General features: G+C 39.8%; 1 protein-coding gene across 3 annotated transcripts in view; it reads right to left on the bottom strand.

The window, feature by feature from the left end:
* pde1a (phosphodiesterase 1A, calmodulin-dependent) overlaps positions 1–27,100 on the bottom strand; it is a 648,403-nt gene that overhangs the window by 498,849 nt on the left and 122,454 nt on the right. For all 3 annotated transcript variants that reach the window (XM_073047065.1, XM_073047064.1, XM_073047066.1), the window contains one exon: positions 8,842–8,992. In XM_073047065.1, the coding sequence (XP_072903166.1) occupies positions 8,842–8,992 (151 nt within the window). The remainder of the gene's footprint in view (positions 1–8,841; positions 8,993–27,100) is intronic.

Here is a 27,100-nt window from a genome sequence, read left to right as displayed (position 1 = left end):
AGAATAGGTAGATGATAGAGCAAAGATGCACTCAGTCTGATGGTTTGAAATGTGTCTATTTTAATGCAAGGAGTATCATAAACAAGGCAAATGAACAATGCGTGGATCAATACATGGAACTATGACGTTGTGACCATTACAGAGACTTGGATGTCTCAGGGGCAGGAATGGCTGCTGAGTGTACCAGGCTTTAGATGTTTCAAAAAGGACAGGGAGGGAGGCAAAAGAGGTGGGTGCATGGCATTGTTAATTAGGGATAGTGTCACGGCTACAGAAAAGGAGGAAGTCATAGAGGGATTTTCTTCTGAGTTAGTGTGGCTGGAAGTCACAAACAGGAAGAGGGTGATAACTCTACAGGGAGATTTTTTATAGACCCACCCCCCAACAGTAGCAGAGACATTGAGATACAGATTCTGGAAAAGTGCAATAATAATAGGGTTGTTGTGATGGGAGATTTTAACTTTCCTCATATTGACATCTCCTTTCACTTTTAGAATCTTTTTATTGGTACATAATCTTCTACAGCTATAGAATGATACAAAACTTCAACAAATTAATATGTATAAAATTAATAGAGCTGAAGAAAAAAAAGCTGATCGTAATATATAAAAATGGGAAAGAAAATTTATGTATAGGAAAAAGGAAAAAAAGAATCCCATCTAACTAAGAAAAAAAACCCACTAACTACAAAAAAAAGAGAAAAAATCAACCCCCCGGAGCAATACGTTTAACCATCATCTAAATATATAAAGAAAAAGAGTCATCAACCGCCAATTCATATTTTTTTTTAAAATTGGAAGGAAACCATATAGAATAATTCAAATTAAATGGTAATATTTGGCAAAAGAACCCCATCTTCTCTCAAAGTTGAATCGGGGTTCAAAAGTTCTACTTCTAATTTTTTCCAAACTGAGACATAACATTACTTGAGAAAATCATTCAATTAATGTTGGGTTATTATGGGTTGATTTGGAATTAAAAGCTGTTAAACAATTTCATTTAACTTCAATATTAGGAGCTCCATTACCTTTACAGCTCTCTAAAATTCCAAATTTAAATCTTTACCCGGTTATTAAACAATCCCTACAGATTTGGGTTCAGTTTCACAATTTTTTAAATTTTAAACAATTTAAGTTGTCTAGTTTTTTATATCGAAACTTTTCATTTAAACCTTCAATAACCGACCCCATTTTTCTCCTATGGAGAAATAAAGGGATCCGTTCTTTTACAGATTTATTTTGTGATGGTCGATTGATGACTTTTGAAGAGTTAATTAACAAATATTCTCTTGCTCATACACATTTTTTGCAATATTTTCAGGTTAGTCATTTTTTACAATAATATTTACTTAAGTTTCAAATTTACAAGAATCTGATTTGTTGGATACCATTTTGAAGTTGAATCCTTTAGTGAGAGGTTCCATTAGCAGAATTTATAATTTATTTTTGTTACAAAAAGAGAACCTACCACTAAAGATTAAACAAGATTGGGAGAGAGAACTTAATATGACATTTGTTAATGAAGATTGGGTTTGAATTTTGAAAAACGTACATTATTTTTCTATATGTGCCAACCACTGTTTAATTCAATTTAAAATTGTTCATCGTTATTATTTAACAAAGAGACCATCTAAAATATTTCCTAGTATAGACAACAACTGTGATAGATGTAAAACAGAAGTAGCTACTTTGTCACATATGTTCTGGTCATGTTCTTCATTAAAATCGTTTGGAAATCTTAATTTTCTACAATTTCTAAAGCTCTGAAAAGTAATTTACAACCTAATAGATTGACTGTTCTATTTGGAATAGTTCCACATCATATTCAGGGTGTTTCATCTTCAGATCAACATGTAATTGCATTTGTTACATTATTGGCAAGAAGGGCTATTCTATTAAAATGGAAAGATATCTCTTCCCCTACATTGACTGACATCTCCTTAGAGCAACGGGTTTGTATGGGGTGGAGTTTGTTAGGTGTGTTCAAGAAGGATAAGTCAACTAGAGGAGAGGCTGTACTTGATCTGGTATAGGGAAATGAACCTGGTCAGGTGTCAGATCTCACGGTGGGAAAGCATTTTGGAGGTGGTGATCACAACTCTTATCAGCTTTGCCATAGTGCTGGAGAGGGATAGGAGCAGACACTTAGGGAAACATTTAATTGGGGTAGGGGGAAATATGATGATATTAGACAGGAACTTGGGAGCAAATGTTCTCAGGGAAATGCACAGCAGAAACATGGCAAATGTTCAGAGAACATTTCGATGGCATTCTGCACAGGTATGTTCCATTGAGGCACGGAAAGGATGATAGGGTTAAAGAACCACGATGTATAAAGAATGTGAAAAATCTAGTTAAGAAGAAAAAAAAATGCTTATGAAAGGTTCAAGAAACTAGGTACTGATAGAGTTCTAGAAAATTACAAAGGTTGCTAGGAAGGACCTTAAGAATGAAATTAGGAGAGCAAGAATGAGCCATAAGAAGGCCTTAGCGAGCAGGATTAGGGTAAACCCCAAGGCATTCTACAAGTGTATGAAGAGCAATAGGATGAGCTGTGTGAGAATAGGACCAATCAGGTAAGATAGTGGAAATGTGTGCATGCAGTTGGAGGAGGTAGCAGAGGTACTTAATGAATACTTTGCTTCAGTATTCACCAGGAAAAAGGACCTTGGCAAATGTCAGGATGACTTACAGCAGAATGAAATGCTTGAGCATATAAACATAAAGAAAGAGGATGTGCTGGAGCTTTTGGAAAGTATTAAGTTAGGTAAGTTGCCAGGACCAGACGAGATACACCCCAGGCTACTGTAGGAAGCAAGGGAGGATATTGCCGAGTCTCTGCCAATGATCTTTGCATCATCAATAGGGACAGGAGAAGTACCAGAAAATTGGAGGGTTGCAAACGTTGTTCCCTTGTTCTAGAAAGGGAGTAGAGATAACCCAGGAAATTATAGACCAGTAAGTCTTACTTCAATGGTGGACAAGATGATGGAGAAGATCTTGAGAAGCAGGCTTTATGAGCATCTGGAGAAACATAATCTGATTAGGGATAATCAGCACGGCATTATCAAGGCAGGTTGTGGTTTACGAGCCTGATTGAATTCTTTGAGGATGCAATAAAACATATTGATGAAGGTAGAGCAGTGGATGTGGTGTATATTGATTTCAGTAAGGCATTTGGTAAGGTTCCCTATGCAAAGCTCATTCCTAAAGTAAGGAGGCATGGGATCTAAGGAGACCTTGCTTCGTGGGTCCAGAATTGGCTTGCCCACAGAAGGCAAAGAGTAGATGGTTCGGATTCTGCATGGAAACATAGAAACATAGAAAATAGGTGCAGGGGTAGGCCATTCGGCCCTTCGAGCCTGCACCACCATTCAGTATGATCATGGCTGATCATCCAACTCAGAACCCTGTACCTGCTTTCTCTCCATACCCCCGATCCCTTTAGCTACAAGGGCCATATCTAACTTCCTCTTAAATATAGCCAATGAACCAGCCTCAATTGTTTCCTGTGGCAGAGAATTCCACAGATTCACCACTGTCTGTGTGAAGAAGTTTTACCTCATCTCGGTACTAAAAGGCTTCCCCTTTATCCTTAAACTGTGACCCCTCGTTCTGGACTTCCCCAACATCGGAAACAATCTTCCTGCATCTAGCCTGTCCAATCCCTTTAGAATTTTATACGTTTCAATAAGATCCCCCCTCAATCTTCTAAATTCCAGTGAGTACAGAGGTCAGTGACCAGTGGTATTCCACAGGGATCTGTTCTGGGACCCCTCCTCTTTGTGATTTTTATGAAAGACCAGAATGAGGAAGTAGAAGGGTGGGTTAGTAAGTTTGCTGATGATACAAAAGTTGGGGATGTTGTGGATAGTCTAGAAGGTTGTCAAAGGTTACAGCACAACACCAATAGGATGCAGATCTGGGCTGAGAAGTGACAGATGGAGTTCAACTCAGATAAATGTGAAGTGGTTCATTTTGGTAGGTCAGATTTGAAGACAGAATATAGTGTTAATGGTAAGACTCTTGGCAGTGTGGAGGATCAGCAAGATCTTGAGGTACATGACCAAAGGACACTCAAAGCTGCTGCACAGGTTGACAATGTTGTTAAGAAGGTGTATGGGTGCTGAATAAAGTATCTATCTATCTATCTAAGAGCTGTGAGGTAATGTTACAGCTATACAAGACCTTAGTGACACCCCACTTGGAGTATTGTGTTCCGTTCTGGTCACCTCACTACAGAAAGGATGTGGATACTATAGAGAGAGTGCAGAGGAGATTTACAAGGATGGTGCCTGGTTTGGAGGGTGTGCCTTATGAGAAAAGGTTGAATGAACTTGGCATTTTCTCCTTGGAGCGACAAAGGATGAGAGGTGACTTGATTGAGGTGTATAACATGATGAGGGGCATTAATCGTGTAGATAGCCAGAGGCTTTTTCCCAGGGCTGAAATGGCTAACACGAGAAGGCACAGTTTTAAGGTGCTTGGAAATTAGTGCAGAGGAGATGTTGGGGGTAAGTTTTTTTTATGCAGAGAGTGGTGAGTGCATGGAATGGGCTGCAGGCAATGGTGATGAAGGTGGATACGATAGGGTCTTTCAAGAGACTCCTGGATAGGTACGTGGAGCTTAGAAAAATAGAGGACTATGGGTAACCCTAGGTAATTTCTAAAGTATGTACATGTTCGACACAGCATTGTGGGCCAAAGGGCCTGTATTGTGCTGTAGATTGTCTATGTTTCCAATGCTAAGGGGCATAGTCTTAAGGTGCTTGGAAGTAGGTACAGAGGGGATGTCAGGTGTAAGTTTTTCACTCAGCGAGTGGTGGGTGCATGGAATGCACTGCCGGCGGTGGTGGTGGAAGCAGATACAATAGGGTCTTTTAAGAGACTCTTAGATAGGTACATGGAGCTTAGAAAAATAGAGGGCTATGCGGTAGGTTAATTCTCGGCAGCTTCTAGAGTAGGTTACATGGTCGGCACAACATTGTGGGCCGTAGGGCCTGCAATGTGCTGTAGATTTCTATGCTCTATGAAAGTTGGACATGATGAAAATGAGAGATGTCATAGTTCTATCAGAACTCTTCCTCTCATACCATACAACAAGAAAATGTTCAAGCCTGTCTTTGGAGTTTGCCACTCTGGACCATTTCACTAATCAGACCTACCTGAGGGGCAGGATCAGTTACTTAAGCTGCTTAGAATGGTTAGCAATCCTAATGTGAAATTAATTTCAACTAAAATATTATACCTATCTCATGGTTATTATCCACCCAATGGTAAAATTGTGACAATATGCAGTTCTGGCATTAATAATTTTTTGAAAATTATATCCATTAGTACTCATTGAATACAAGGAGGAAAGGGATTCCATTGCTTCCTGTGGGCAAGTATTTCAGAAAGCAATGCAACAATTTTTACTCTGCTAGCAATTACAATCTTACTCTAATCACAATCTTGAAATGCCAGTTACAAGTAAATTGTCCACATCAGCTCTTCTAACACGGAAAAGATTTTTCAGACTTCCTCTGCCTAATTGCATTTTATTAATATTTTCTGAAATTTTAGCTAAGCAGAATGATTTTTTCCATTATAATCGTGAAATTAAACAGGTGTGTATGAATGTGTTATAACTTTATCGACAAGCAGTCCTAGCTCAGAATTACGTCACTGTGACTTTAACTGCTTTAGCTCAGTATCCCACAGTGGTCTTTGCTGTTGCTGCACCTGATTTATCTATCTCATCAGTATCAGTAACTAGCATGTCATCAGTTGATAAATGTATCACCTTTGCCAGGTGAACAAAAACCCTATCCTGTGTTTTCAGTTACTACTGTGACATTGCCAATGATAAAAATGCAGAAAATTTGCAAATTAAGTAATGGAAACACATCTTAAATAACAGCAATTGCTTTGTTGTGATCAATGTAACATAAAAATCCTTCATTTACTTCAGATTCTACATTTTCATTTGGATCAAAAGTTTACCCACTCCATATACAGTGGCCATTGCTTTCTTAAGGCAAGTGTTTGTTTTTGACATGTGTATCTGACAGATACAGCAGCATTTAAACCTTTGGAGCACAATTAATGCCCAGGGTAAACAATCAGATTAATTTTAGACTTTCCGTGTTATATTTATGTGTGTACATCTTTGTGGTGATTTATGTGGTTGACTGGTTAATTGTGATACCTAGCAGGTAGCTTTCAGCAAGGTTAGAATCAGACCTGCTGAGTCATACTTAGCCTGCAAGATAGAGATAAAATGGATGTCTACTCCATTCCATCATTTTCCCATTTATCCTTATTGACCAACTTCATTTTTAAATGTGGAGGGTTCATCAGTGTACCTAAATCTTGTTTGCTCTGCTTGGAGTCAACACCAACATGACAATGCAATGTTTTATAATATCCTTACTATTTTCGCTCAGATACACCTGGATGTATACTTTAATTTGGAAGCCACTTTGAGGGCTGGGCTTGTGGTGAACTACATATACCTGTCTGGGCACTGGACACGCCCCTCTGCTGACTGCTCCTGTGGCTCCTCCCACAGACCCCTGTATAAAAGCGGTTGGAGGCACTGCTCCTCCCTCAGTCTCCAGGATGTTGTGTGGTGGTCTCTTGCTACTAATTGTGGTCTCCTGCAGCTAATAAAAGCCTATTGTTTGCCTCCCGTCTCCGAGAGTTATTGATGGTGCATCAGGGCTCCATGCTAATTAGACCCTCTCTGCGTTACTTGCATCAGCAGAATCAGGTACTGCACAAAATAAAGCCATTTGTCAATGTCAGCTGAGATTTGGCTTTAAATACCCCCCTCTTCCAAGCTCTTGGTTCATTATTCCAGTACATTACAACTCTCCAAGTACAAATAACTATTGTTTCAGACAGATGAGCTCCAAAATGCCATCAATTATTCAGTGTTTTTTCACTCTATAACTTTTATAATCTTTCTAATAATCAATTTAAATGTATATTCAGTATCAGGTATCAGACAGCCATTCTGCTGTCAGCAAAGGTAAAACTCGAAGGATGTGGTTAAATTAGGTTCATGATCTCCAGCTGAAAAGTCTAATAAAATGATGTTCTAAGACAACTTTGGCCTGGTCCAGGAAAGCATTCTCATGCCTCCAAATCAATTAAAAATAATTTTATAAGCCAGCAAAACACGTCCTAGACATGTATTCTGTACTGATATCTCCCCAGTTGGTTGGCACCTACTATCTGATCTGTCTACTCAATATAAAAGGCCAATATATTGTCTCGGATACACAGATATTTGTCAGCAAGCAATGGTGGCTACCATAAATATACAATGAACAGCTACTATGGTTTGGCTAGGGTAAAAATTGGCACCACTACCCATCCAATATTGAAATTACCATATCTTTGGAATGAATACAGAAGTCTCAGCACTACACTCACAGAAATAACATTCATATTTAATTTAATTTTGTATTATGTGCTCCAGAGCAATGGGGAATTTTAATCATAACATCATAACATCACAATAGTAATTGGAAATGAAACTGACTGTGTAAATCTCTTGAGCTCACTAATGTTCATGCTGAATTCTTAATAAAATATGAACAAAGCTATGCTCAGAAGCATCTCTTCATTAAAACACAGGCCTGAGTATGAGTGGGTGGAGGGGCCTTTCCCCTAATAATCATTACAAATTCAGAGTGAGATGATGAATCTACACACACACACACACACGCCCCTGTAATGTTAAGGACATGCACATGCACTACTCCAAAAAATATTAGTTTTGAATGCAAGAGAATAAAACGTGGAGTAATAGTGTGAAAATATTTTCTAGGTAATTCTGCTGAGCAATGAACAAGCTTTTCGTCCAAATTCAATTCCTAACCTGGTCATGTGCAACAATGAACCTTGTGTACTTACAAGGACACTAGTTAATTGTTAATCCCTTTCAATGAAACGACTGAAACTGCTTCAAGGAGAACATTCTGTTACCTTCCTTGCTGTATCAAATAGAGCTCAGCTCCTTTCTTTTCTATCCATGTTTCCCACCTTTGTATGTGTGACCATGGTAGATAAAGATGTCAAGAAAAAGTCTGAAACATTAGGTGAGAGAACCCAAGGAGAAACATAACAGTGCAAAGTACATGGGGAACTTTCTCTACATTAATAGAAGAGAGATTTATCGGTAAGTTTGGGATTCTGCTAATGTACAATATTGAAAGGTGGAAAGATTAATGTCAGACATAGGCTACATTATCTGGAAACTTTCCAATTACATTAACTAATATATTCTTCTGCTGTTGCTAAATTGATGGGCTTCTTCACAGTAAATCAAGTGAACACAATTGTGATCGGTTATATAACCCAGGTGAAAAGGACGGTGAATCATTGCAATTTTCTAACCCGTAGGGCTGTGAAGATGCAGAAGTTGAGCAACTTCAAAGACCAGATCAATAGATTTTGGTCTCTGGGGAAATTAAGGGGTTTGAAGATTCAATAAAAATATGAACTTCTGGTTGTGAATAAACCATATTGTCACTGAATGGTGGATCAAACCAATATGGACTACCTGTGCTCAAATTTCTGATGTCCTTCTGCTCTGCATCCTGAATGTATGGTGGAAATCACTTTTCTCAAACCAAGCACTAAATTCTGGTTTAAAAAAATCATAAAAAGGTCAAGCTGGAAGTTTGAATAGAAAGACCGATGAATTTCCATCTGGCTGCCTACATGAAAATGTACCGGAAACATCACAACACATCATTCCCCTCCACAAATACAAAATGATATGCTGTACTACTGTTTAATCTAACATTTTCAGATTTCTCCTTTTAATTTTTAATGGTGCTTTTCTGACCTGATTGTCGATTTTTCTGGGGTGTTGGTCCCAAGTGCAGTGCCGAGGTCTGCATGAGATTTTCCCTCCCCATTGCCATCATCCAGATGTCCATCTGGGTTCTCTTTGTTCAATGAGAAGTGTGCTGCAGGTAAAGCATGGGAATCATCACCTGCAGATAGAAAATCAGACAGAAACTTTAAAACAAAATGCAATATATTACAATTATATGATTTCTCCTCATTCATCTATCATATTTTAGTTTTAATACTTTATTTCATCATTAACTCAAAAAAAACTGCCTCTCCCTCTGCAAACAATTTCCCTGTGGCATAAGGTCTGAGACCTTGAAGTGTATGAATGCTGTGACACAATCTTTTTCTACCTTAATGCAAAAAAATTATTGAGATCATAGACAATTAACTAATGTTGCTGAGGTAGAAGGCTATTTTCCAAGGACTGTGGCTTCCACTGATATTAACATCAGCTATCGTAGACAAGTGATTGCCGTTTCCCCCTCCCCCAACCCTGACTTCACCCATCTACTGCTAGCATATGTATATTTACTATCATTGGGAAGATCAGTTTAAAAGTTAGTACCGACATCAGTTGCTGCCAACTAAGTAAAGCTCATTGCTTTCATTCACCTCGGGACTTTTTCCTGGCACTTATATACAGAAAGCAAAAGCAGTAAGATTAGAAAAAAAACTACATAGCCATTGAATAACATCCCAGCGCAACTGTTTCTACTGACTAGAGAAGGGGCAAAGGCGGACCACTGGCGCCTCAAAGCTAGTTGCTTCACACAGGCGGGACTCGCCTGCCTTGAACGGCAGCCCGCCTATGAGAAGGAAAACTTGGATTTTAAACCTCCACTGCCTTATGGCCAACCATGGCCTCAGGAGTAAACCCGGAGGAAGAAATCCAGAGCTGGGGTCCAAAAGGCAGTCTGATGTTTAATCTCCACATAGATCTAACATTTTCTCTCTGTAATTCTCCAATCCTCTTAAAACTGATTCAGGAAGTGCACCACAATTTGCATTGTACCCACTAGTTTTTTGGCAAATTACGTGTAATCCGTAGCCTCCGTTACTGCCTCCACCCACTACTAATGTTTCAATTTATTTGGGAAAACAGTTCTTAACTTTGAACAGGTCACAATCATGTACAGGATTTTAAGGATGGTGATAAAAGTCATTCAGGTTATAGACAAGATGATTGAAGGGGCAGAATGGTGGCAGATGAAATTTAATGAGGAAAAGTGAGGAGTGTTACATTTTGGTAGGAAAGGTGAGAAAGGGCCATATATATAATCGGGCATAATAACAGTGAATAAGAACATAAAAAATAGGAACAGGAGTAGATCATCTGGCCTATTGAGCCTGCTCCAGCAGAAAGATATACCTACATAGTTCCTTGTAAAATTACAGGGAAGGTTGAGAAGATGGTTTAAGAAGTATGTAAGACACATACTTCTTAATCTAACTGTGTCTTAAAGATATTTAATAAGGTAGCTTCTACTGCATCACTGGGCAGAGTATTCCTCAGAACAAGCAGTTTCTTCTCAACCCCATCCTAAATTGAATCCTCCAAATTCTCAGGTCGTGTCTTCTCATTCTCATCTCCCCTAGCAGTTCCTTATCTATCCCTTTCTAAATGTTATGTTTCTTGCAAGATCCCGTCTCATTCTTGCAAAGTCCAGTGAGTACAGCCCCAAGTAACTCAATTATCCCTCAAAGGCAAACACCATCACCTCCACCATCATCCTGGTGAATTTCCTTGGTACAACCTTTAACCCCATTACACAGTGGGAGCCATGGTCGCAAAGTGGTTAGCACAATGTTATTATAGCTTGGGGCATCAGAGTTCAGAATTCAATTCTGTCATCGCCTATAAGGAGTCTGTACGCCATCCCTGTGGAATGTGTGGGTTTCCTCTGGGTGCTCTGGTTTCTCCCACACTCAAAAGACATACTGGGCAATAGGTTAATTTGTCAATGTATATTGTCCTGTGATCAGGCTAGGGTTAAATCAGGAGTTGCTGGGTGGTGTGGATTGAGGGGCTGGAAGGGCCTATTCCACACGGTCTCTAAATAAATAAATTCCTTTTTTCCTGAGGTAGGCAGACCAGATCTGCACACATTAGTCCAAAGATGGCCTCATTAGTACCCTGAATGTATGACCTTACTGCTCTTAAATTCCACCCCTCTAAGCAATAAAGGGCAACATTCCATTTGCCTTCTTGATAATCTATTGTAGCTGTAAACCAGCCTTTGCAATTATTGCACTAGCACTCCCAAGTCACTCTGCACAGAAAAATACTGCAATACTTCACCTTTTGAATAATAACCTGATCTATTTTCCTTCCAAAGTGGATAACCTCACATTTTCAACTCTATCTTCCAGACCCTTGCCCACTATCTCAACCTACCTTAACCTGTAGACTCTCTGCGTCCTGGGTAGTTTGTTTTTGCACTTAGTTATAAAAACATTAACCATTGTATTTTATATTTTGTGCTAGTTTACTTCCATAATCCGTCTTAACTTTAATGTTTGTTTAGTGGTTCTTTGTTACTGTTTAAAGTTCTCCCAACCTTACAGTTTTCCATTATTATTGGCGACTATGTATACCTGAATTTTTAATTTGATGAGCTTTATTTCTTTTGTTATCCAAGGCTGGCTTCCCACATGGTAATTATGCATGCTTTTAACTGGAATTCGCGTTAATGAACAATCTCTTTGAAAGTCTTCTACTACCCCACCATATAGCTTGTCTATGCCAGCTATCTCTTTTGCAGTCTCCTTTGTTTAGGTATAACACACTGGTTTTAGATCAAACTACCGCATCCTCCAGTTGTATGAGAAATTCCATCGTACTGTGATCGCTCTTTCCAAGAGGATTCCTAACTATAAGATTGTTAAGTTTACTTGCCTCTTTGCAAGAACTAAATCTGAGAGAGCATTTTAACTTTTAGACTCACTAACATGCTGTTAAAGAAAGCTATCATGGATGTATTCTTCACTCAATCTATGTGCAAGTTAATATCTCTCATGACAAATACCATTCCATTCTTACATGCATCAGATATTTTCTTAGTTTATTACCTGCACTACTATGCTACGCATTACTATTATGTAACAACTCCCACCAGTGAATTTTTCCCTTTAACTGTTTCCAATCTCTACCCAGATGGATTCAACATTTTGCTCCATAGATATTCTATCATTTCGGCAAAATTAATCAATAAGCTCCAAGAACTGGGCCTCAATACCTCCTTGAGCAATGTGTGTGTGTTGCTCGGGTGCACCACAAGGTGGTGTGCTTAGCCCCCTGCCTTATTTGCTTTACACTTATGACAGTGCAGCTAAGCACAGCTCCAATACCATATTCAAGTTTCCTGACAACACAGCTGTCATTGGCCAAATAAAAGGTGGTGACAAATCATCATATAGGAAGGAGATTGAAAATCTTGCTGAGTGGTGCCACAACAACCATCTGTCACTACACTTTGACAAGACCAAGGAGCTGATTATTGACTTTAGCAGGAGGAAACCAGAGATCCATGAGCCAGTCCTCATCGGGTGATCAAAGGTGGAGAGGGTCAGCAACTTTAAATTCCTCTGTATTATCATTTCAGAGGAACTGTCTTGGGCCCAGTACGTAAGTGCAATTATGAAGGAAGTTCGCAGTGCCTCTACTTCCCTAAAGTTTGCAAAGATTCAGCATGACATCTAAAACTTTGACAAACTTCTCTAAGTGTATGGTGGTGAGTATATTGATTGACTGCATTTCAAGCTGGCATGAAAACATCAAAGCCCTTGAATGGAAAATCCTACCATCACAGGTAAAGGCCTCCCTTCCGTTGAGCATATGGAGTGCTGTCACAAGAATGTATTATCCATCATCATGGATTCCCACCACCCAGGCCATGCTCTCTTCTCACTGCTGCCATCAAGAAAGTGGTAGAGGAGTCTCAGGACTCGCACTACCAGGTTCAGGAACTATTACCAAAGTGAATAACTTCTCTCTACTTCACTACCCATCACTGAACTGTTCCCACAACCAATGTACTCACTTTCATGGACTCTTCACCTCATATTCTCGACATTTATTGCTTACTTATTTATTATTATTTGTATTTTTGTCTCTTTAGTATTTGCAGATTGTCGTCTTTTGCACATTGGTTGTTTGTCCACCTTGTTGGGTACGGTCTTTCATTGATTCTATTATGGTTCTTAGATTTACTGAGTATGCCCACAAGAAAATGAATCTCAGGTTTGTAATGGTGACATATATGCTAAATGTACTTTGATAATAAATTTACTTTGAACTTGAACTTTGAACTCCATAAGATATCATATTCATATATACATTACACATACTGTACACATCACTGCCGCTATTCAATAAGTCAATTAAACCCATTCATTTTCTGACATAATACACTACACACTAAACCATTTCCAGCTGCTAAGGTCCGTAAAGATCCCTTCTGAACAATGCTGAAAGTTAACACACTATAATAATCAGAAGTGATCTTCTAATGAATGAATGTCTTATGGTCTAATTGCCGCTGATTCCATGCATCTTATAGAATGCATACTAATGAACCCTCATCATTACAGACAGTATTCAAACAGTTGTATTCAAGTGGGAGATTTTCCTTGTGTACCTTGGTGTATCTATCTACTCTGTGTAACTTAAGGAGACGGTACAAGCCAACATTTTACAATTTCAGTGGTATTTCAGTGGTATTTCACTTAAAAATCTTCTTCCAAAGGCTATGACTGGATTATTTTACAGTCTTACCTTTCTGTGACCAAGATGGCGACAAGCTGTGACCTCTGTTAAGATTCGTTTTCTTGTAACCATTCACAGTAGAACAAAGATATACAATAGAATCAGTGAAAGACTACACACACACACTCACACTCACTCACTCACTCACTCACTCACACTCACTCTTCTTTAGCACATTAGCCGGTTGTCAATCTTTGCAAATACAAAAATGATAACAGTAAATAAATAATACTGAGAACATGAGTTGTGGAGTCCTTGAAAGTGAGCCCATAGGTTTTGGAATGAGTTCAAATTAAGCGTCAAGTTAGGGTTTCAGGGACAGGGATGTGAGGGAATTAAAGGACAGGCCAGAATTTTCAGTCTCCAATTCACATTCAAAGGACAGGTATCCATGGACTGGGCTGGGATGTCTAGCCAACAGACCAACATGGATGAAAGATGGTGGCTTCCCGTGGAGTTAGTGTGTTGCTGGCAGGTTCCAGAGTCGGTGATTTCCTGCGGGCAACAGGAATGAGATCTGATGAACCACTGGGTTTCCAAATAGGCGAAACTGGAGTTCGAGGCCTGGTTTTTGGAGTTCGGCAAGTCTGGAGTTCAAAGTCTGATCAACTGTTCCTGTGGTCAATGCCAAAGATCAAGGCCCGTGGGCTAAATCAGGAGTCCAAAACTCAAGGCCCATTAGCCAGACGTCATCCGTCAAGGCAACATCCGTCATTAAGGACCCCAATTACCCAGGATGTGCCCTCTTCTCATTGATACCATCAGGGAAGAGGTACAGGAGCCTGAAAACACACACTCAAGGTTTTAGGAATAAATTCTTCCCCACCACCATAAGATTTCTGATTCGACAATGAACCCATGTAAATTACTTCACTTTTTTTTTTCAATACTTGCTCTTTTTCTACTACTTGTTATATATCATTATATATATATTTATATTTATGATGGTAATTTACAGCTTTTTTATCATTATGTATTGCAATTTACTGCTGCTGCAAAGCAACAAATTTCACGACATATGCCAATGATTTTAAATATAATTCTGATTTTGGTTCAAATATCTCTGCCCTTCCCCTACCATCCTCTCAAAGCTATGTGACCCTGGCATTCCCCCACCACTCAATACTCCAGTCCAGATTTGCCTGCTTTTCTATCCTCTACCCCAAATATACCCAATCCCTCAGATTTGGAAATCCCAGCTACTCTAGTGCTGCTATCCCATCAGCTGTCACTTCCAGCCCCAATTCTCTCCAGCTTGGGAATACTTGACCTTCGACTGTCCTCTTTAACCGGGATATAGCCACTTTTCCACTAGTCTACCCAGCCCAGATAAACCTACACTATCCCCTCCATCCCAAAGGTACGATAAGTGCTGCACCTTTCCTGCCCCTTATAGGCCAGTCAATCCATTAAACTGGCAGAATTTAGAGCATACTAAATGAATTGAGGTCAATTATTCCAAATAATTTTTTTAAGTCTATAAGGGATGGGTCATTATCATTCAACTGTTGAATAAAGAAGAAGAAATATATCATTCAGAGTTAGCTGCCACACAAGCTTCCCCCCCACACCTGGAGTTCAGGTTATCAGACTCTGAGACCCACAAGGCACAGGATTATACCACATAAATACAATCAAGTCATTGCTCTGCATCCAGTCTACCATTCCTCCAGACAGCTTTTAATTGGCACGGTTCAAGGCTTCTCCCTGCAGAACCTACTGTGACTCTGACTCATTTCTCTGGACGGTGAAAGCAGGGTTGGCTCTCGGCAGGATGGCTGACACACAGAGGGAGCCGCCATGCCAACATGAAAAACAACAGCAAGGAAGCCCGAGCTGTAAAGAAAGAATTGGCATCCAGAGGAGCTTTGTTGACATTTAACTTGGAACACAAACTGAGCCGAAGTCGAATCAGAGTGCAAGAGATCAATGGAGCAGAAATAACCTTTACTGGGCCCTGCATGGTCCTGAAAAAACAATAAGGAAAAAGGAACTCTGAGCAGATGAACATCTTTGCCTTAAGAATTATTGGAAAGGGAAAGCTAATAAAAGTTTTTTTTCTATTTCTTTGCTTAAAATCTAACATCTATAAATTTATTTTTAAATTATCCTACTTATGTTATCTACTATTCACACATCTGAGAGATACTGATCTTGTTTCCTATCACTCATCTTTACCACAAAAGGACCCAGAGTTTCAACTCACAGTATGTGATTAAGTTCAATGCAACTTATTCTGTGTGTGGTGCACTGGTGTCTATGTAAATCAAGTCAAGTCAAGTCAAGACAAGTCAACTTTTATTGTCATTTCGACCATAACTGCTGGTACAGTGCATAGTAAAAATGAGACAACGTTTTTCAGGACCATGGTGTTACATGACACAGTACAAAAAACTAGACTGAACTATGTAATTAAAAAAACACAGAGAAAGCTACACTAGTCTACAGACCTACACTGGACTGCATAAAGTGCACAAAAACAGTGCAGGCGTTACAATAAATAATAAACAGGACAGTAGGGCAAGGTGTCAGTCCAGGCTTCGGGTATTAAGCAGTCTGATAGCTTGGGGGAAGAAACTGTTATATAGTCTGGTCGTGAGAGCCCGAATGCTTCGGAGCCTTTTCCCAGATGGCAGGAGGGAGAAGAAATTGTATGAGGGGTGCATGGGGTCCTGATGCACCATCAATAACTCTCGGAGACTGTAAGTGAACAATAGGCTTTTATTAACAGCAAAAGGGAGCACGACATCTCGAAGACTGAGGAAGGAGCAGTGCCCCAATCGCCATTATACAGTGGTCTGTGGGAGGAGCCACAGGAGCAGTCAGCAGAGGGGCGTGTCCAGACAGGTATACATAGTTTACCATAGGTCCTTCATAATGCTGTTTCCTTTGCGGATGCAGCGTGTAGTGTAAATGTCCGTGATGGCGAGAAGAGAGACCCCGATGATCTTCTCAGCTGACCTCACTATCCACTGCAGGGTCTTGCGATCCGAGACGGTGCAATTTCCAAACCAGGCAGTGATGCAGCTGCTCAGGATGCTCTCAATACAATCCCTGTAGAATGTGATGAGGATGGGGGGTGGGAGATGGACTTTCCTCAGTCTTCACAAAAAGCAGAGACGCTGCTGGGCTTTCTTTGCTATGGAGCTGGTGTTCAGGGACCAGGTGAGATTCTCCGTCAGGTGAACACCAAGTAATTTGGTGCTCTTAACAATCTCTACAGAGGAGCCGTCGATGTTCAGTGGGGAATGGTTGCTCTGTGCCCTCCTGAAGTCAACAACCATCTCTTTTGTTTTGTTAACATTCAGAGACAGGTTGTTGGCTCTTAAAAATAGCACATTTGGTCTGAGGTCATGGAAATATCTAATCTTGCACATCAGATAGAGGCTTGTAAGTGCTTAGCATTAAGAAGCTCCTTGCTCTTGGCTCAATAAATAACTGATTGAAGTTCCTGAACCTATTACTGCAAAAGAGGCTCACTAGAACTCCATCCATATCCTCCAACACCTACATCAATAAACACAATAACACAGTGTTATTGATTTTATGTATAATTAAGAACTGTGCTTATCACACTCGATATAAACTTCTGACAGAAGCTTCAGTATGCACAACACATCAGTCGACAAAGCACATATGTACACGCGTCAATCTACAGCTGGTATCAATCCTCACATGATGTGGAAATGGTTGGTTCACTGTGAAACTGAATGCAGAGTTGTGACAGCTAAAAAAAAACCTTTTCCAGGACGGTCTGTAGTCTGGGTCAGCTCTGATAAAACCGTCCAGAGGCAATTGGTAGGAACGCAAATGACATCACTGATAGAAAATAGCCAATTCCTACTCCATGGATTCTCCAACACCTCCTCATATCAGGAAACAACAGGCAGGACATTTCTGTAATGTCATTATAATCTCAAAGCTATTGTCAAGAGGAGACTTGAGATCTGTAATGACAGGACCTTACAAAAGCTTCCTGAAAGAAGCAATTACACCACATCACTGATATTCCCCTCCTTTTTGGATCTAATATTATTCCCTAATTTCCTTCAGTTGCCTCATTTGAGCTAATCTTCCCCAACTTATTTTATACCAGACAGGAATGAATAATTATTGCAATCCCTGTTAACATCTTTTTTAAATATTGCCCACTGCCTATCTATCATCAACCCACTTAGCAAAAGCTTCCCAATCTATCAAAGTCAACTTACACTTCATGCTTTTGTATGTAGTTTCTTTTGTTCAGATTCAAGACTCTTGTTTATGATTGAATTACTTCATTCTCCATTTTAATGAAGGATTCTATCATTGCCAAGGGCTCAGACACAACAAGGTCTTTCATTATCCCTTCCTCATTGCATAACATACAGTCAAGTATAACCTGTCCTCAGATTGGTTTCTCAACAGGTTGAATTAAAATCACAATACCTGCCTCTCAGCATTATTGCTAATTTGATTAATATCTTTGTAGATTAAAGTAATCTATTATCATAGTTGTACACAATGTTTGCATCCCCGATTTCCTGCTGAATTCCATTCTATTGTCACTGCTAGGATTTGGGGGGGGGGGGGGGGTGGCTAGAGACATTTTCTGCTCCTTGGCTTTACCCACCCTGATCTTCCTTCATGATGTTTTGAACCAATGTCCTTCTTCAACATTGAATTGATTTCCTCCTTTACTCACAATACCCACCTCCCCACCCTTTTTGCCAAATCTGCCTAAAAATGGAATAGCCTCGGTTGTTCAGATCCTAACCCTGGCCACCCTGAAGTCAACGATACCCACCAAGACAGAAATCATGAAGAAACATTGTGGCCCTAATTATGTACCTTCTGATTGCTTACACCTATGCAAAAATGAGCTTCGCAATTTCTCCTCTTAAAATGAAAACTCATACTAACCATATTATTAATAATAAAGAATCCATAGCTATACCTGGATTTCACTAACTTTTGATTATTCTCCAATGGACATCTAGGATAATGTACTTTACCAATATAATATGGCTTATATTTATTCACACTCTATTTGCACTCCCTTAACCTTACTCCCAAACTCCCCAGTGCTATTTGGAGGTGTCATTTCCTTAGCATATTTTGGTCTTGCATTCAGAGAATAAAATCTTGTAACACTCCATTTATTTTTTACTTTCACATAAAGCTTTCCAGTCGTACACTGAATCAAATTGTTTGTAAATCAACTGAAATGAAAATTAATCATCTCACTGTGGAACAATGTACAATGCAGTGACTAGTGGGGTACCGCAAGGCTCAGTGCTGGGAGCTCAGTTGTTTACAATATATATTAATGATTTAGACGAGGGAATTAAATGCAGCATCTCCAAGTTTGCGGATGACACGAAGCTGGGCGGCAGTGTTAGCTGTAAAGAGGATGCTAAGAGGATGCAGGGTGACTTGAATAGGTTAGGTGAATGGGCAAATTCATGGCAGATGCAATTTAATGTGGATAAATGTGAGGTTATCCACTTTGGCGGCAAGAACAGGAAAACAGATTAATATCTGAATGGTGGCCGATTAGGAAAAGAGGAGGTGCAACGAGACCTGGGTGTCATTGTACACCAGTCATTGAAGGTGGGCATGCAGGTACAGCAGGCGGTGAAAAAGGCAAATGGTATGTTGGCATTCATAGCAAGAGGATTTGAGTACAGGAGCAGGGAGGTTCTATTGCAGTTGTACAAGGCCTTGCTGAGACCACACCTGGAGTATTGTGTGCAGATTTGGTCCCCTAATCTGAGGAAAGACATTCTTGCCATAGAGGGAGTACAAAGAAGGTTCACCAGATTGATTCCTGGGATGCCAGGACTTTCATATGAAGAAAAACTGGATCGACCGGGCTTATACTCGCTGGAATTTAGAAGATTGAGGGGGGATCTTATTGAAACGTATAAAATTCTAAGGGGATTGGACAGGCTAGATGCAGGAAGATTGTTCCCGATGTTGGGGAAGTCCAGAACGAGGGGTCACAGTTTAAGGATAAAGGGGAAGCCTTTTAGGACCAAGATGAGGAGAAACTTCTTCACACAGAGAGTGGTGAATCTGTGGAATTCTCTGCCACAGGAAACAGTTGTGGCCAGTTCATTAGCTATATTTAAGAGGGAGTTAGATATGGCCCTTGTGGCTAAAGGGATCAGGGGGGATGGGGCAGGTACAGGGTTCTGAGTTGGATGATCAGCTTTGATCATACTGAATGGCGGTGCAGGCTCAAAGGGCCGAAGGGCCTACTCCTGCACCTATTTTCTATGTTTCTATTTGAAGCATTATCTCCTGTTATCTCCTAGAATATTTTCACCACTTTTTCAAATTACCAGCACCTTTCCTGTTCATATTTTTGCACCAATTTATATATTAAATATCTACCAAATACTTTTAAGTCGGTGCTTTAAACGTACAGTATTACAAATAAAGAGCCAAACTTGCTTGATGTAGAGGAAATTAAACTTCCTTTACTTAACCACGGTTATCTTTACTCTCCCTCACCACCTACCCACCCCCTTCAAAGAACACACGTAAATACCCCATTCTCCAAGTCTCAAATTAATCTCAGTTCCCCTTTGGTTTTGAGTTTAGTTCCAATCAAGTTGGGTTCAGTACTAACATTTTTAGAAAATCCTACTGCGCCAAACATTCAATGAGCTTTTGAAAATCAGACTAAAACTTTGCTTCTTTGTCATTAAGATTTTGTGTAAACAACATGGCCTGGACCTGTGCCAAAGCAAACAAGCAATGGTTTAAAATCTGCAAGAAACTGCAGAGAGGTGTGAACATAGCTCAACACATCACAAAACCAGCCTCCCCTCCATGAACTCTGTCTGCTCTTCTCACTGCCTCCGAACAGCAACCAACAAAATTAAAGATCACTTCTAGCTGGTACATTCTTCTTCCTCCTCCCATTGAGCAGAAGATGCAAAAGTCTGAAACATATACCAAAAGCCCAAGGACAGCTTCTATCCAGACATAAGCCTATTAGCTGGGCTGTTTATATGACAAGATGGAGCATGGCCTTACACCATATTGCCAGTCTACACTGCACTTTCTTTTAACTGTACCACATTGTTCTGCTCACAATCAAGAGAAAATCTGCAGTTGCTGGAAATCCAATCAACATACACAAAATGCTGGAAGAACTCAGCAGGCCAGGCCGCACCTATGGAAAAGGGTATAGTTAACATTTCGGGCCAAGACCCTTCATCAGGACTGGAGAGAAAAAGATGAGCAGTCTGAGTTAGAAGGTGGGGAGAGGGAGGAAAAGACACAAGGCGAGGTGTTCATCCAGTATTTTCTGTAGGTTGCCCACACTATTCTGCCTCTATTATCATTGCTCCTTGTACTACCTCAATGTTTTGATGTTGTGCAATGATCTGTATGGAAGGGTATAAAGTTTTTCATTATACCTTAGCAAATGACAATAATAAACCAATTACCAATATGTCTCAGCGAGATTTGTTCTCACATACTGGGAAGGATCTGTTGCTTTTACCAAGCCAGTTCTATGTGTAGGTCCATTCCCAAAGCAATGTACTTTCCAATTAACTGGCCTCTGAAATTGCCTGGTAAATCTTTCAAATGGAGCAAACTGCAACCTAGGCTTATGACCTGAATAATTTCAGACAGCAATTCAATACAATTAAGTTTAAATATCAAATACCGGCTTCATTCATGATGTCCAAATTCCATGTGAAATTGTCCTCCAACATCTCCCCTAGAAATAATATGTCATTACTATGTCAGTCAATATACATCTTCATTTTCTCCGTTCGCATGTTGACTGTTGATACCTCTGAGACATTTGCTGAAATGACAGCAACTGCTTGGATTTATCAGCCTCTAAGTAAATTTATTGTCAAAGTACATATATGTCACCATATACAACACTAACATTCATGTTCTTGTGGGCATACTCAATAAATCCAGAAAAGTGATCGTAATAGAATTAATGAAAGACTGCACCACTTCAGCATTCAACTAATGTGCAAAAGACACAAACTTTACAAATACAAAGAGAAAGAAATAATAGTAGCAAATAAATAAACAATAAATATCAAGAACATGAGATGAAAAGTCCTTGAAATTGAGTTCATAGATTGTAAGAACATTTCAATGATGGGGCTAGTGAAGCTAAGTGGAATTATCCTCTTTGGTTCTTGTGCCTAATGGTTTAGAAGCAATAACCATTCCTAAACCCGATGGTTTGAGTCCTGAGGCTCCTGTACCTTCTTCCTGAAGGCAGCCACAAGAAGAGAGCATGTCCTGGGTGGTGGGGGTTCCTGATAATAAAGGATATTTTCCTGCAATGTTTCACGTAGATGTGTTCAATGGTGGGGAGGGGTTGACCATGATGGTCTGGGCTCTATCCACTATTTTTTTGTAGGATTTTCCGTACAAGGGCATTGGTGTTTCGATATCAGGCTGTGATGCAGCCTGTCATAGTACTCTCCACTACACTTCTATAGAAGTTTGTCAAAGTTTTAAATGCCATGCAAATCTGCGCAAACTCCTAAGGAAGTAGAGGAGCTGCTGTGCTTTCTTCATAATTGTACTTACATGCTGGACCCAGAACAGGACCTCCAAAATAATAACATCAAGGAATTACTGACCTCTCCACCTCTGATCTTCCAGTGAGATTAGCTCATGGTCATCTGGTTTCCTCCTCCTGAAGTCTATAATCAGCTCCTTGATCTTGCTGACATTGAGTAAGCAACTGTTGTTATGGCACTATTCAGCCAGATTTTCATTCTTGCTCCTATATGTTGATTTGTTATCATCTTTGATTCGGTCTGCGACAGTGGTGTTGTAAGCAAACTTGAATATGGCATTGGAGCTGTGCTTAGCCTCACAGTCATAAGTAGAGCAGAGCAGGGGGATAAGCACATATCCTTGTGGTGCTCCTGTGCTGATGGTGAACATGGAGCAGATGTTGTGGCCAATCTGAACTGACTGGCATCTGCAAGTAAGGAAATCAAGATCCAATTGCACAAGGAGATATGGAGGCCAAGGTCTTGAAACTTATTGATTAGTCTTGAGGGGATGATGGTATCAAAGGCTGAGCTGTAGTCAATAAAGGGTATCCTGATGTATGCATCTTTGTTGTCTAGACGTTGCAGGGTTAAGTGAAGGGCCAGTGAGATGGACCTGTGGACCTGTAGCTCCAGTAGGCAAATTGGAGCAGATCTCAGTCACTTCTCAGCATATTGGAGTGGTTCCAAGTTGTTAAAATAAATAACTTTATTTTACTTCCTAAAACAATTTCATACCAAAACAGAATTAGAATTACCCTATATGTATATACAGAGTATATTGTGCTAACTTCTAGAAGAGAATCAATGCTATCCACAGTGAAGTTCCATAATTAGCCTTCATTGTTTCATCCTAGACTTCATCTCCATGTTGAAACAACTCAAAAGTGACATTATATCAAAAGTCATTAATGCAAACTACTAGAACATGTTGCGACTGTGTTTTCCATGGATCCATGACTAGTTTCTAATACCCATTGCAAGGAGATCAATTGAACACAAACATTGAATTAAATAATAAAACTAAGTCAATACACTGGATGATTTTCAAATACGATATTCAACCTTACACTAAAGAAAGCAGTCAACACAGTAAATAAAATAAAAATGAAAGGCGTAATTTCATAAATTTTCCATTAAGTAGGTTTGAGTAATGGTGTTCATAAAATTAATAAAGAAGACATTTACTTTCAGCACATTAATCTAAAAATAAGTGAGCACGAGTTAATGAACATTTCGATACAATAAATTAACTTGACACATACTGTAAATCTCTGACTCACTTATCAAATATTAATAAGTAACTTAAAATCAGTAGCAGGCAACCACTTATGGCCTTTGGATCAGTGGTTTTAACAAAAGGTTTATTTATACATATTCCCACTAAATTCTGGAGGAACTCAGCATGTCAGGCAGCATCTATGGAGCAGAATAAACAGACGCAGTATTGAGCCGAGGCCCTTCATCGGGGCTGATAAGAGTCTGGGCTAATAGCATCAACAGTTTATTCTCCTCCATATGCTGCCTGACCTTCAGAGATCCTGCAGTGGGTTGCTCAAGATTTTCAGCAGCCCTCCGCAGAATCTTATATTTGTACATACAAATAGCTACTCTCTCATCACTTCAAATTAAATTCATACTGCAACTGCTCTGAAATGAAAGCGAAGTCTCACAGTTTCTCTACACAATGCTTGCCTGCTCCAGTGACAGAGCCCTTGCTGCTGGACTTTAGGAGCAGCTTCTCGTTTACATGTGATTGGCAGGTGACTCCTTGCTGCTGGAATCTGTAGTGACAACCAGGTAAGGGTGAGAATGGCAGGGAAAATTAATTTCAAACCTTTATGGATGTCTCACAAACCAGAAGACATCTTTACAAACTGATTCACTCCACCCTATCAGTGACCCCGCTTACCATCATGCAGCCACTCCATGCAGAAACAAGCCCTTCAGCCCATCATGCCATGCAGGCTATAAGGATCCCAATTACAGTAATCACATTTTACTCTGTCCCCATTAACTTCTTCCACATTCTACCACTCACTTGCACGCAGGGGCAATTTACAGCAACCAATCGGCCTAACAGCTTACACATCTTTCAGATATGCAAAGAAGTCAGAGCACTGAAGGACTAAAGATTAAATTTGTCACATGCATATCAAAACATAAAGTAAAATGTGTCATTTTGCGTCAACAACCAGCAGAGTCCTAGAATTATGCTGGGGGAGGCCTGCAAATATTGCCATGGATTTGTGTCAATATAGCATGCCCACAACTCACTAATCCTGAGCCAAATGTCTTTGGAATGTGTGAGAAAACCAGAGCACCTGGAGGAAGCCCACGTACACACTCCTTATAGACGGTGGCGGGAATTGAACCCTGATCACTGATGCTGTCAAGAGACTGCGCTAGCAAGCTTGTGCGTTCACAGGGAGAATGTGCGGACTCCATACAGACAGCACTAAGAGCTATAACAAACATGAGAAACTCTGCAAATGCTGGAAATCCAAAGCATCTCATACAAAATGCTGGAGGATCTCAGCAAGCCGGGCGGTGTCTATAGAAAAGAGTAAGCAGTCGACGTTCTGGGCCAAGACCCTCATCAGAATGGAACTGTAAGGTAGCAACTCTATCAACTGTGCCATTGTACCAAACTACCTGTGCCTATATACCATCTGTCTTGAAGTTCATGGAGTGTAAAATTAGATGAGGTTAGTTCCACAAAATGCATTAGACCGAAGGCAAATTATCTTTGTATATGCATATTTATTCTATCATATTCTTCTAGGTATCTAGAAGGTATCTAGGTATCACCTGCATTTCTTCACTTATCTTGTTTGTTAAAATTAAATACAAATTTTTTTTGACGATTTGTATATGCATATTTATTCTATCATATTCTTCTAGGTATCTAGAAGGTATCTAGGTATCACCTGCATTTCTTCACTTATCTTGTTTGTTAAAATTAAATACAAATTTTTTTTGACAATGTGTTTTTAAATCTCATCCCTCACACCTTTTTTGAGTCTGTTTGAGGGCTATGTCATTATTGTGAACTGATTAATGCACATCAGCACCAGCAATAAACATATATAGACACAATCAAGTAACAGCAAACTGCAGTATGGAAGAATGGAGCTCTTGGCTCTACTGTTGAAAGAGCAGACAAGCAAAGGCCTCACAAACTAACTGAAGAATGGAGAAGTAGGCACATAACCAGTTCCAAGTGATGGGTTATTGAAGTCATTTGCTGGAGGGGTTGCAAAATAGATGCACTAAATAAAGGGCATTTTAAAGCATTTTTTCATCCATAATTGTTTTATTTGTCTTTTTAATAGATCAAATTTTATTTTAGAAAAATTGGAATAAAAATGGTGGAGGAAAGTGTTCAACACAGAGCATAAAGAAAAACATGTTCTGGGATGCAAAGGGAGTCAGAAAGGATGTTTTTTTTTCGTTCATGGGTCTGAAAGATGATGGATAACCAGCACACCATGTCTAGCACAGATACAGAAAGCTAAGCAATCAAATTTATTCTTCCACCCCATTCAAATAAAGAAAACACACAAGTTCATTTTGAATTTGCATGTACGCAGCTGCAGACAATGCATAAAAAAGAGGAATTGTGGTTTTTGCTTGGCCTTAAAATTTATAGGACAATTAAATAGCTTGAACAGTTAAGGCTCCAAAGCTAGCTAATTTTTTTCAGCTGGTCACGCGACAGTATTGGCCCCAGCAGACCATCTGATGAAAAGATGTTTCTTTGGCACTAGTGTTTGCTTCTGAGAACTTATAAGTGAGGTCCATTGGTATTTTCATTTGTTTAAACCCTTCAGTGCTGCTGAGCATAATCTGACTGGAAGTAAAACTCCGGACTGATTGGAGGCATGTGGCAAAGGAACTGGTGAGACCATGCCACAAAGAATAGGATATCAAATGACAATCTAAAAAAGATATTGCAGCAATAGGTGGAAGGGTGCTGAATTAATGGAATGAGAGTACAGTCAGAGATAAGAATTGAGGGGCAATTAAGAGCAGAGCACACAAATTTTGGCGTGCAGCTCTATCCTGGGGCAAAAGAATTGCAGTCACTCTCACATTTAGGTTTTGGGTGACATGTGGAAGCATGGCAGAGGAACCCTGTTATTATGAAAAGCAAATCAGTACAGATCAGATTTGTTCCACACCACATATGATGTAAGGAACACAAAACAGCATACAACCTGCTCCAGTGAATGTTGCTCAAGTAAATGGTTATGTCATCTGGTGCACCGTGAATGACAGAGCCCTGCAGAGTGTTATAGAACAGGGACATAGCTCTGGTCCAAGTACATAGCACACAGTTCACTGAAAGTTGGACCACAAGCAACACAGGTGGTGAAGGCAGCATATGGCATGCTTGCTTTCATCAGGAGGAGCATCTAGTGTAGTACGTAGTTAAAATGTCACACAGAGACCGTTGGTAAAACCACACCTGAAAATTTATACTCAGTACCTATAAGAAGGATGTGAGGGTCAGAAAAGATTCATAATGATGTTGCTGGAACTGGAAGACTTGAGTTGACTGGATAGGTTGGACCATTGTCCCTGGAGCAAAGAAGGCTGAGAGGTTTATAAAACCATGTGGCATAAGCAAGGTAGATAGTCAGCCTTTTTCCCCGGGTAGAGGAATCTAAAACTAGGGAGGTTTGTGAAAGGGGAAGTATTTAAAGAGAATGTGAGGGGATCAAGTTTCTCCAACACAACCAAGTGAACAGGAAGATTGAACTTCCCATGTTTACCAGTATTTGCAAATAAACCCTGTACGCAGTTCAGAAACTAATTGCTATCTCTTACATCCAAGACTGCTGACATCAGATAACTAAAACTTTATCAAGTGCGAAATATTGTTAGCAGTTGTTGGGTTTGAGGCTTGATGTGACATTTGTACAGGGCAGTACCTTCATTAT

The sequence above is a fragment of the Hemitrygon akajei genome, chromosome 5, assembly GCF_048418815.1.
Source record: "Hemitrygon akajei chromosome 5, sHemAka1.3, whole genome shotgun sequence".
In the NCBI taxonomy this organism is placed as follows: domain Eukaryota; kingdom Metazoa; phylum Chordata; class Chondrichthyes; order Myliobatiformes; family Dasyatidae; genus Hemitrygon; species Hemitrygon akajei.
The sequence above is the reverse complement of the archived record's forward strand: the minus strand, read 5'-3'. Positions and strand labels throughout refer to the sequence as shown.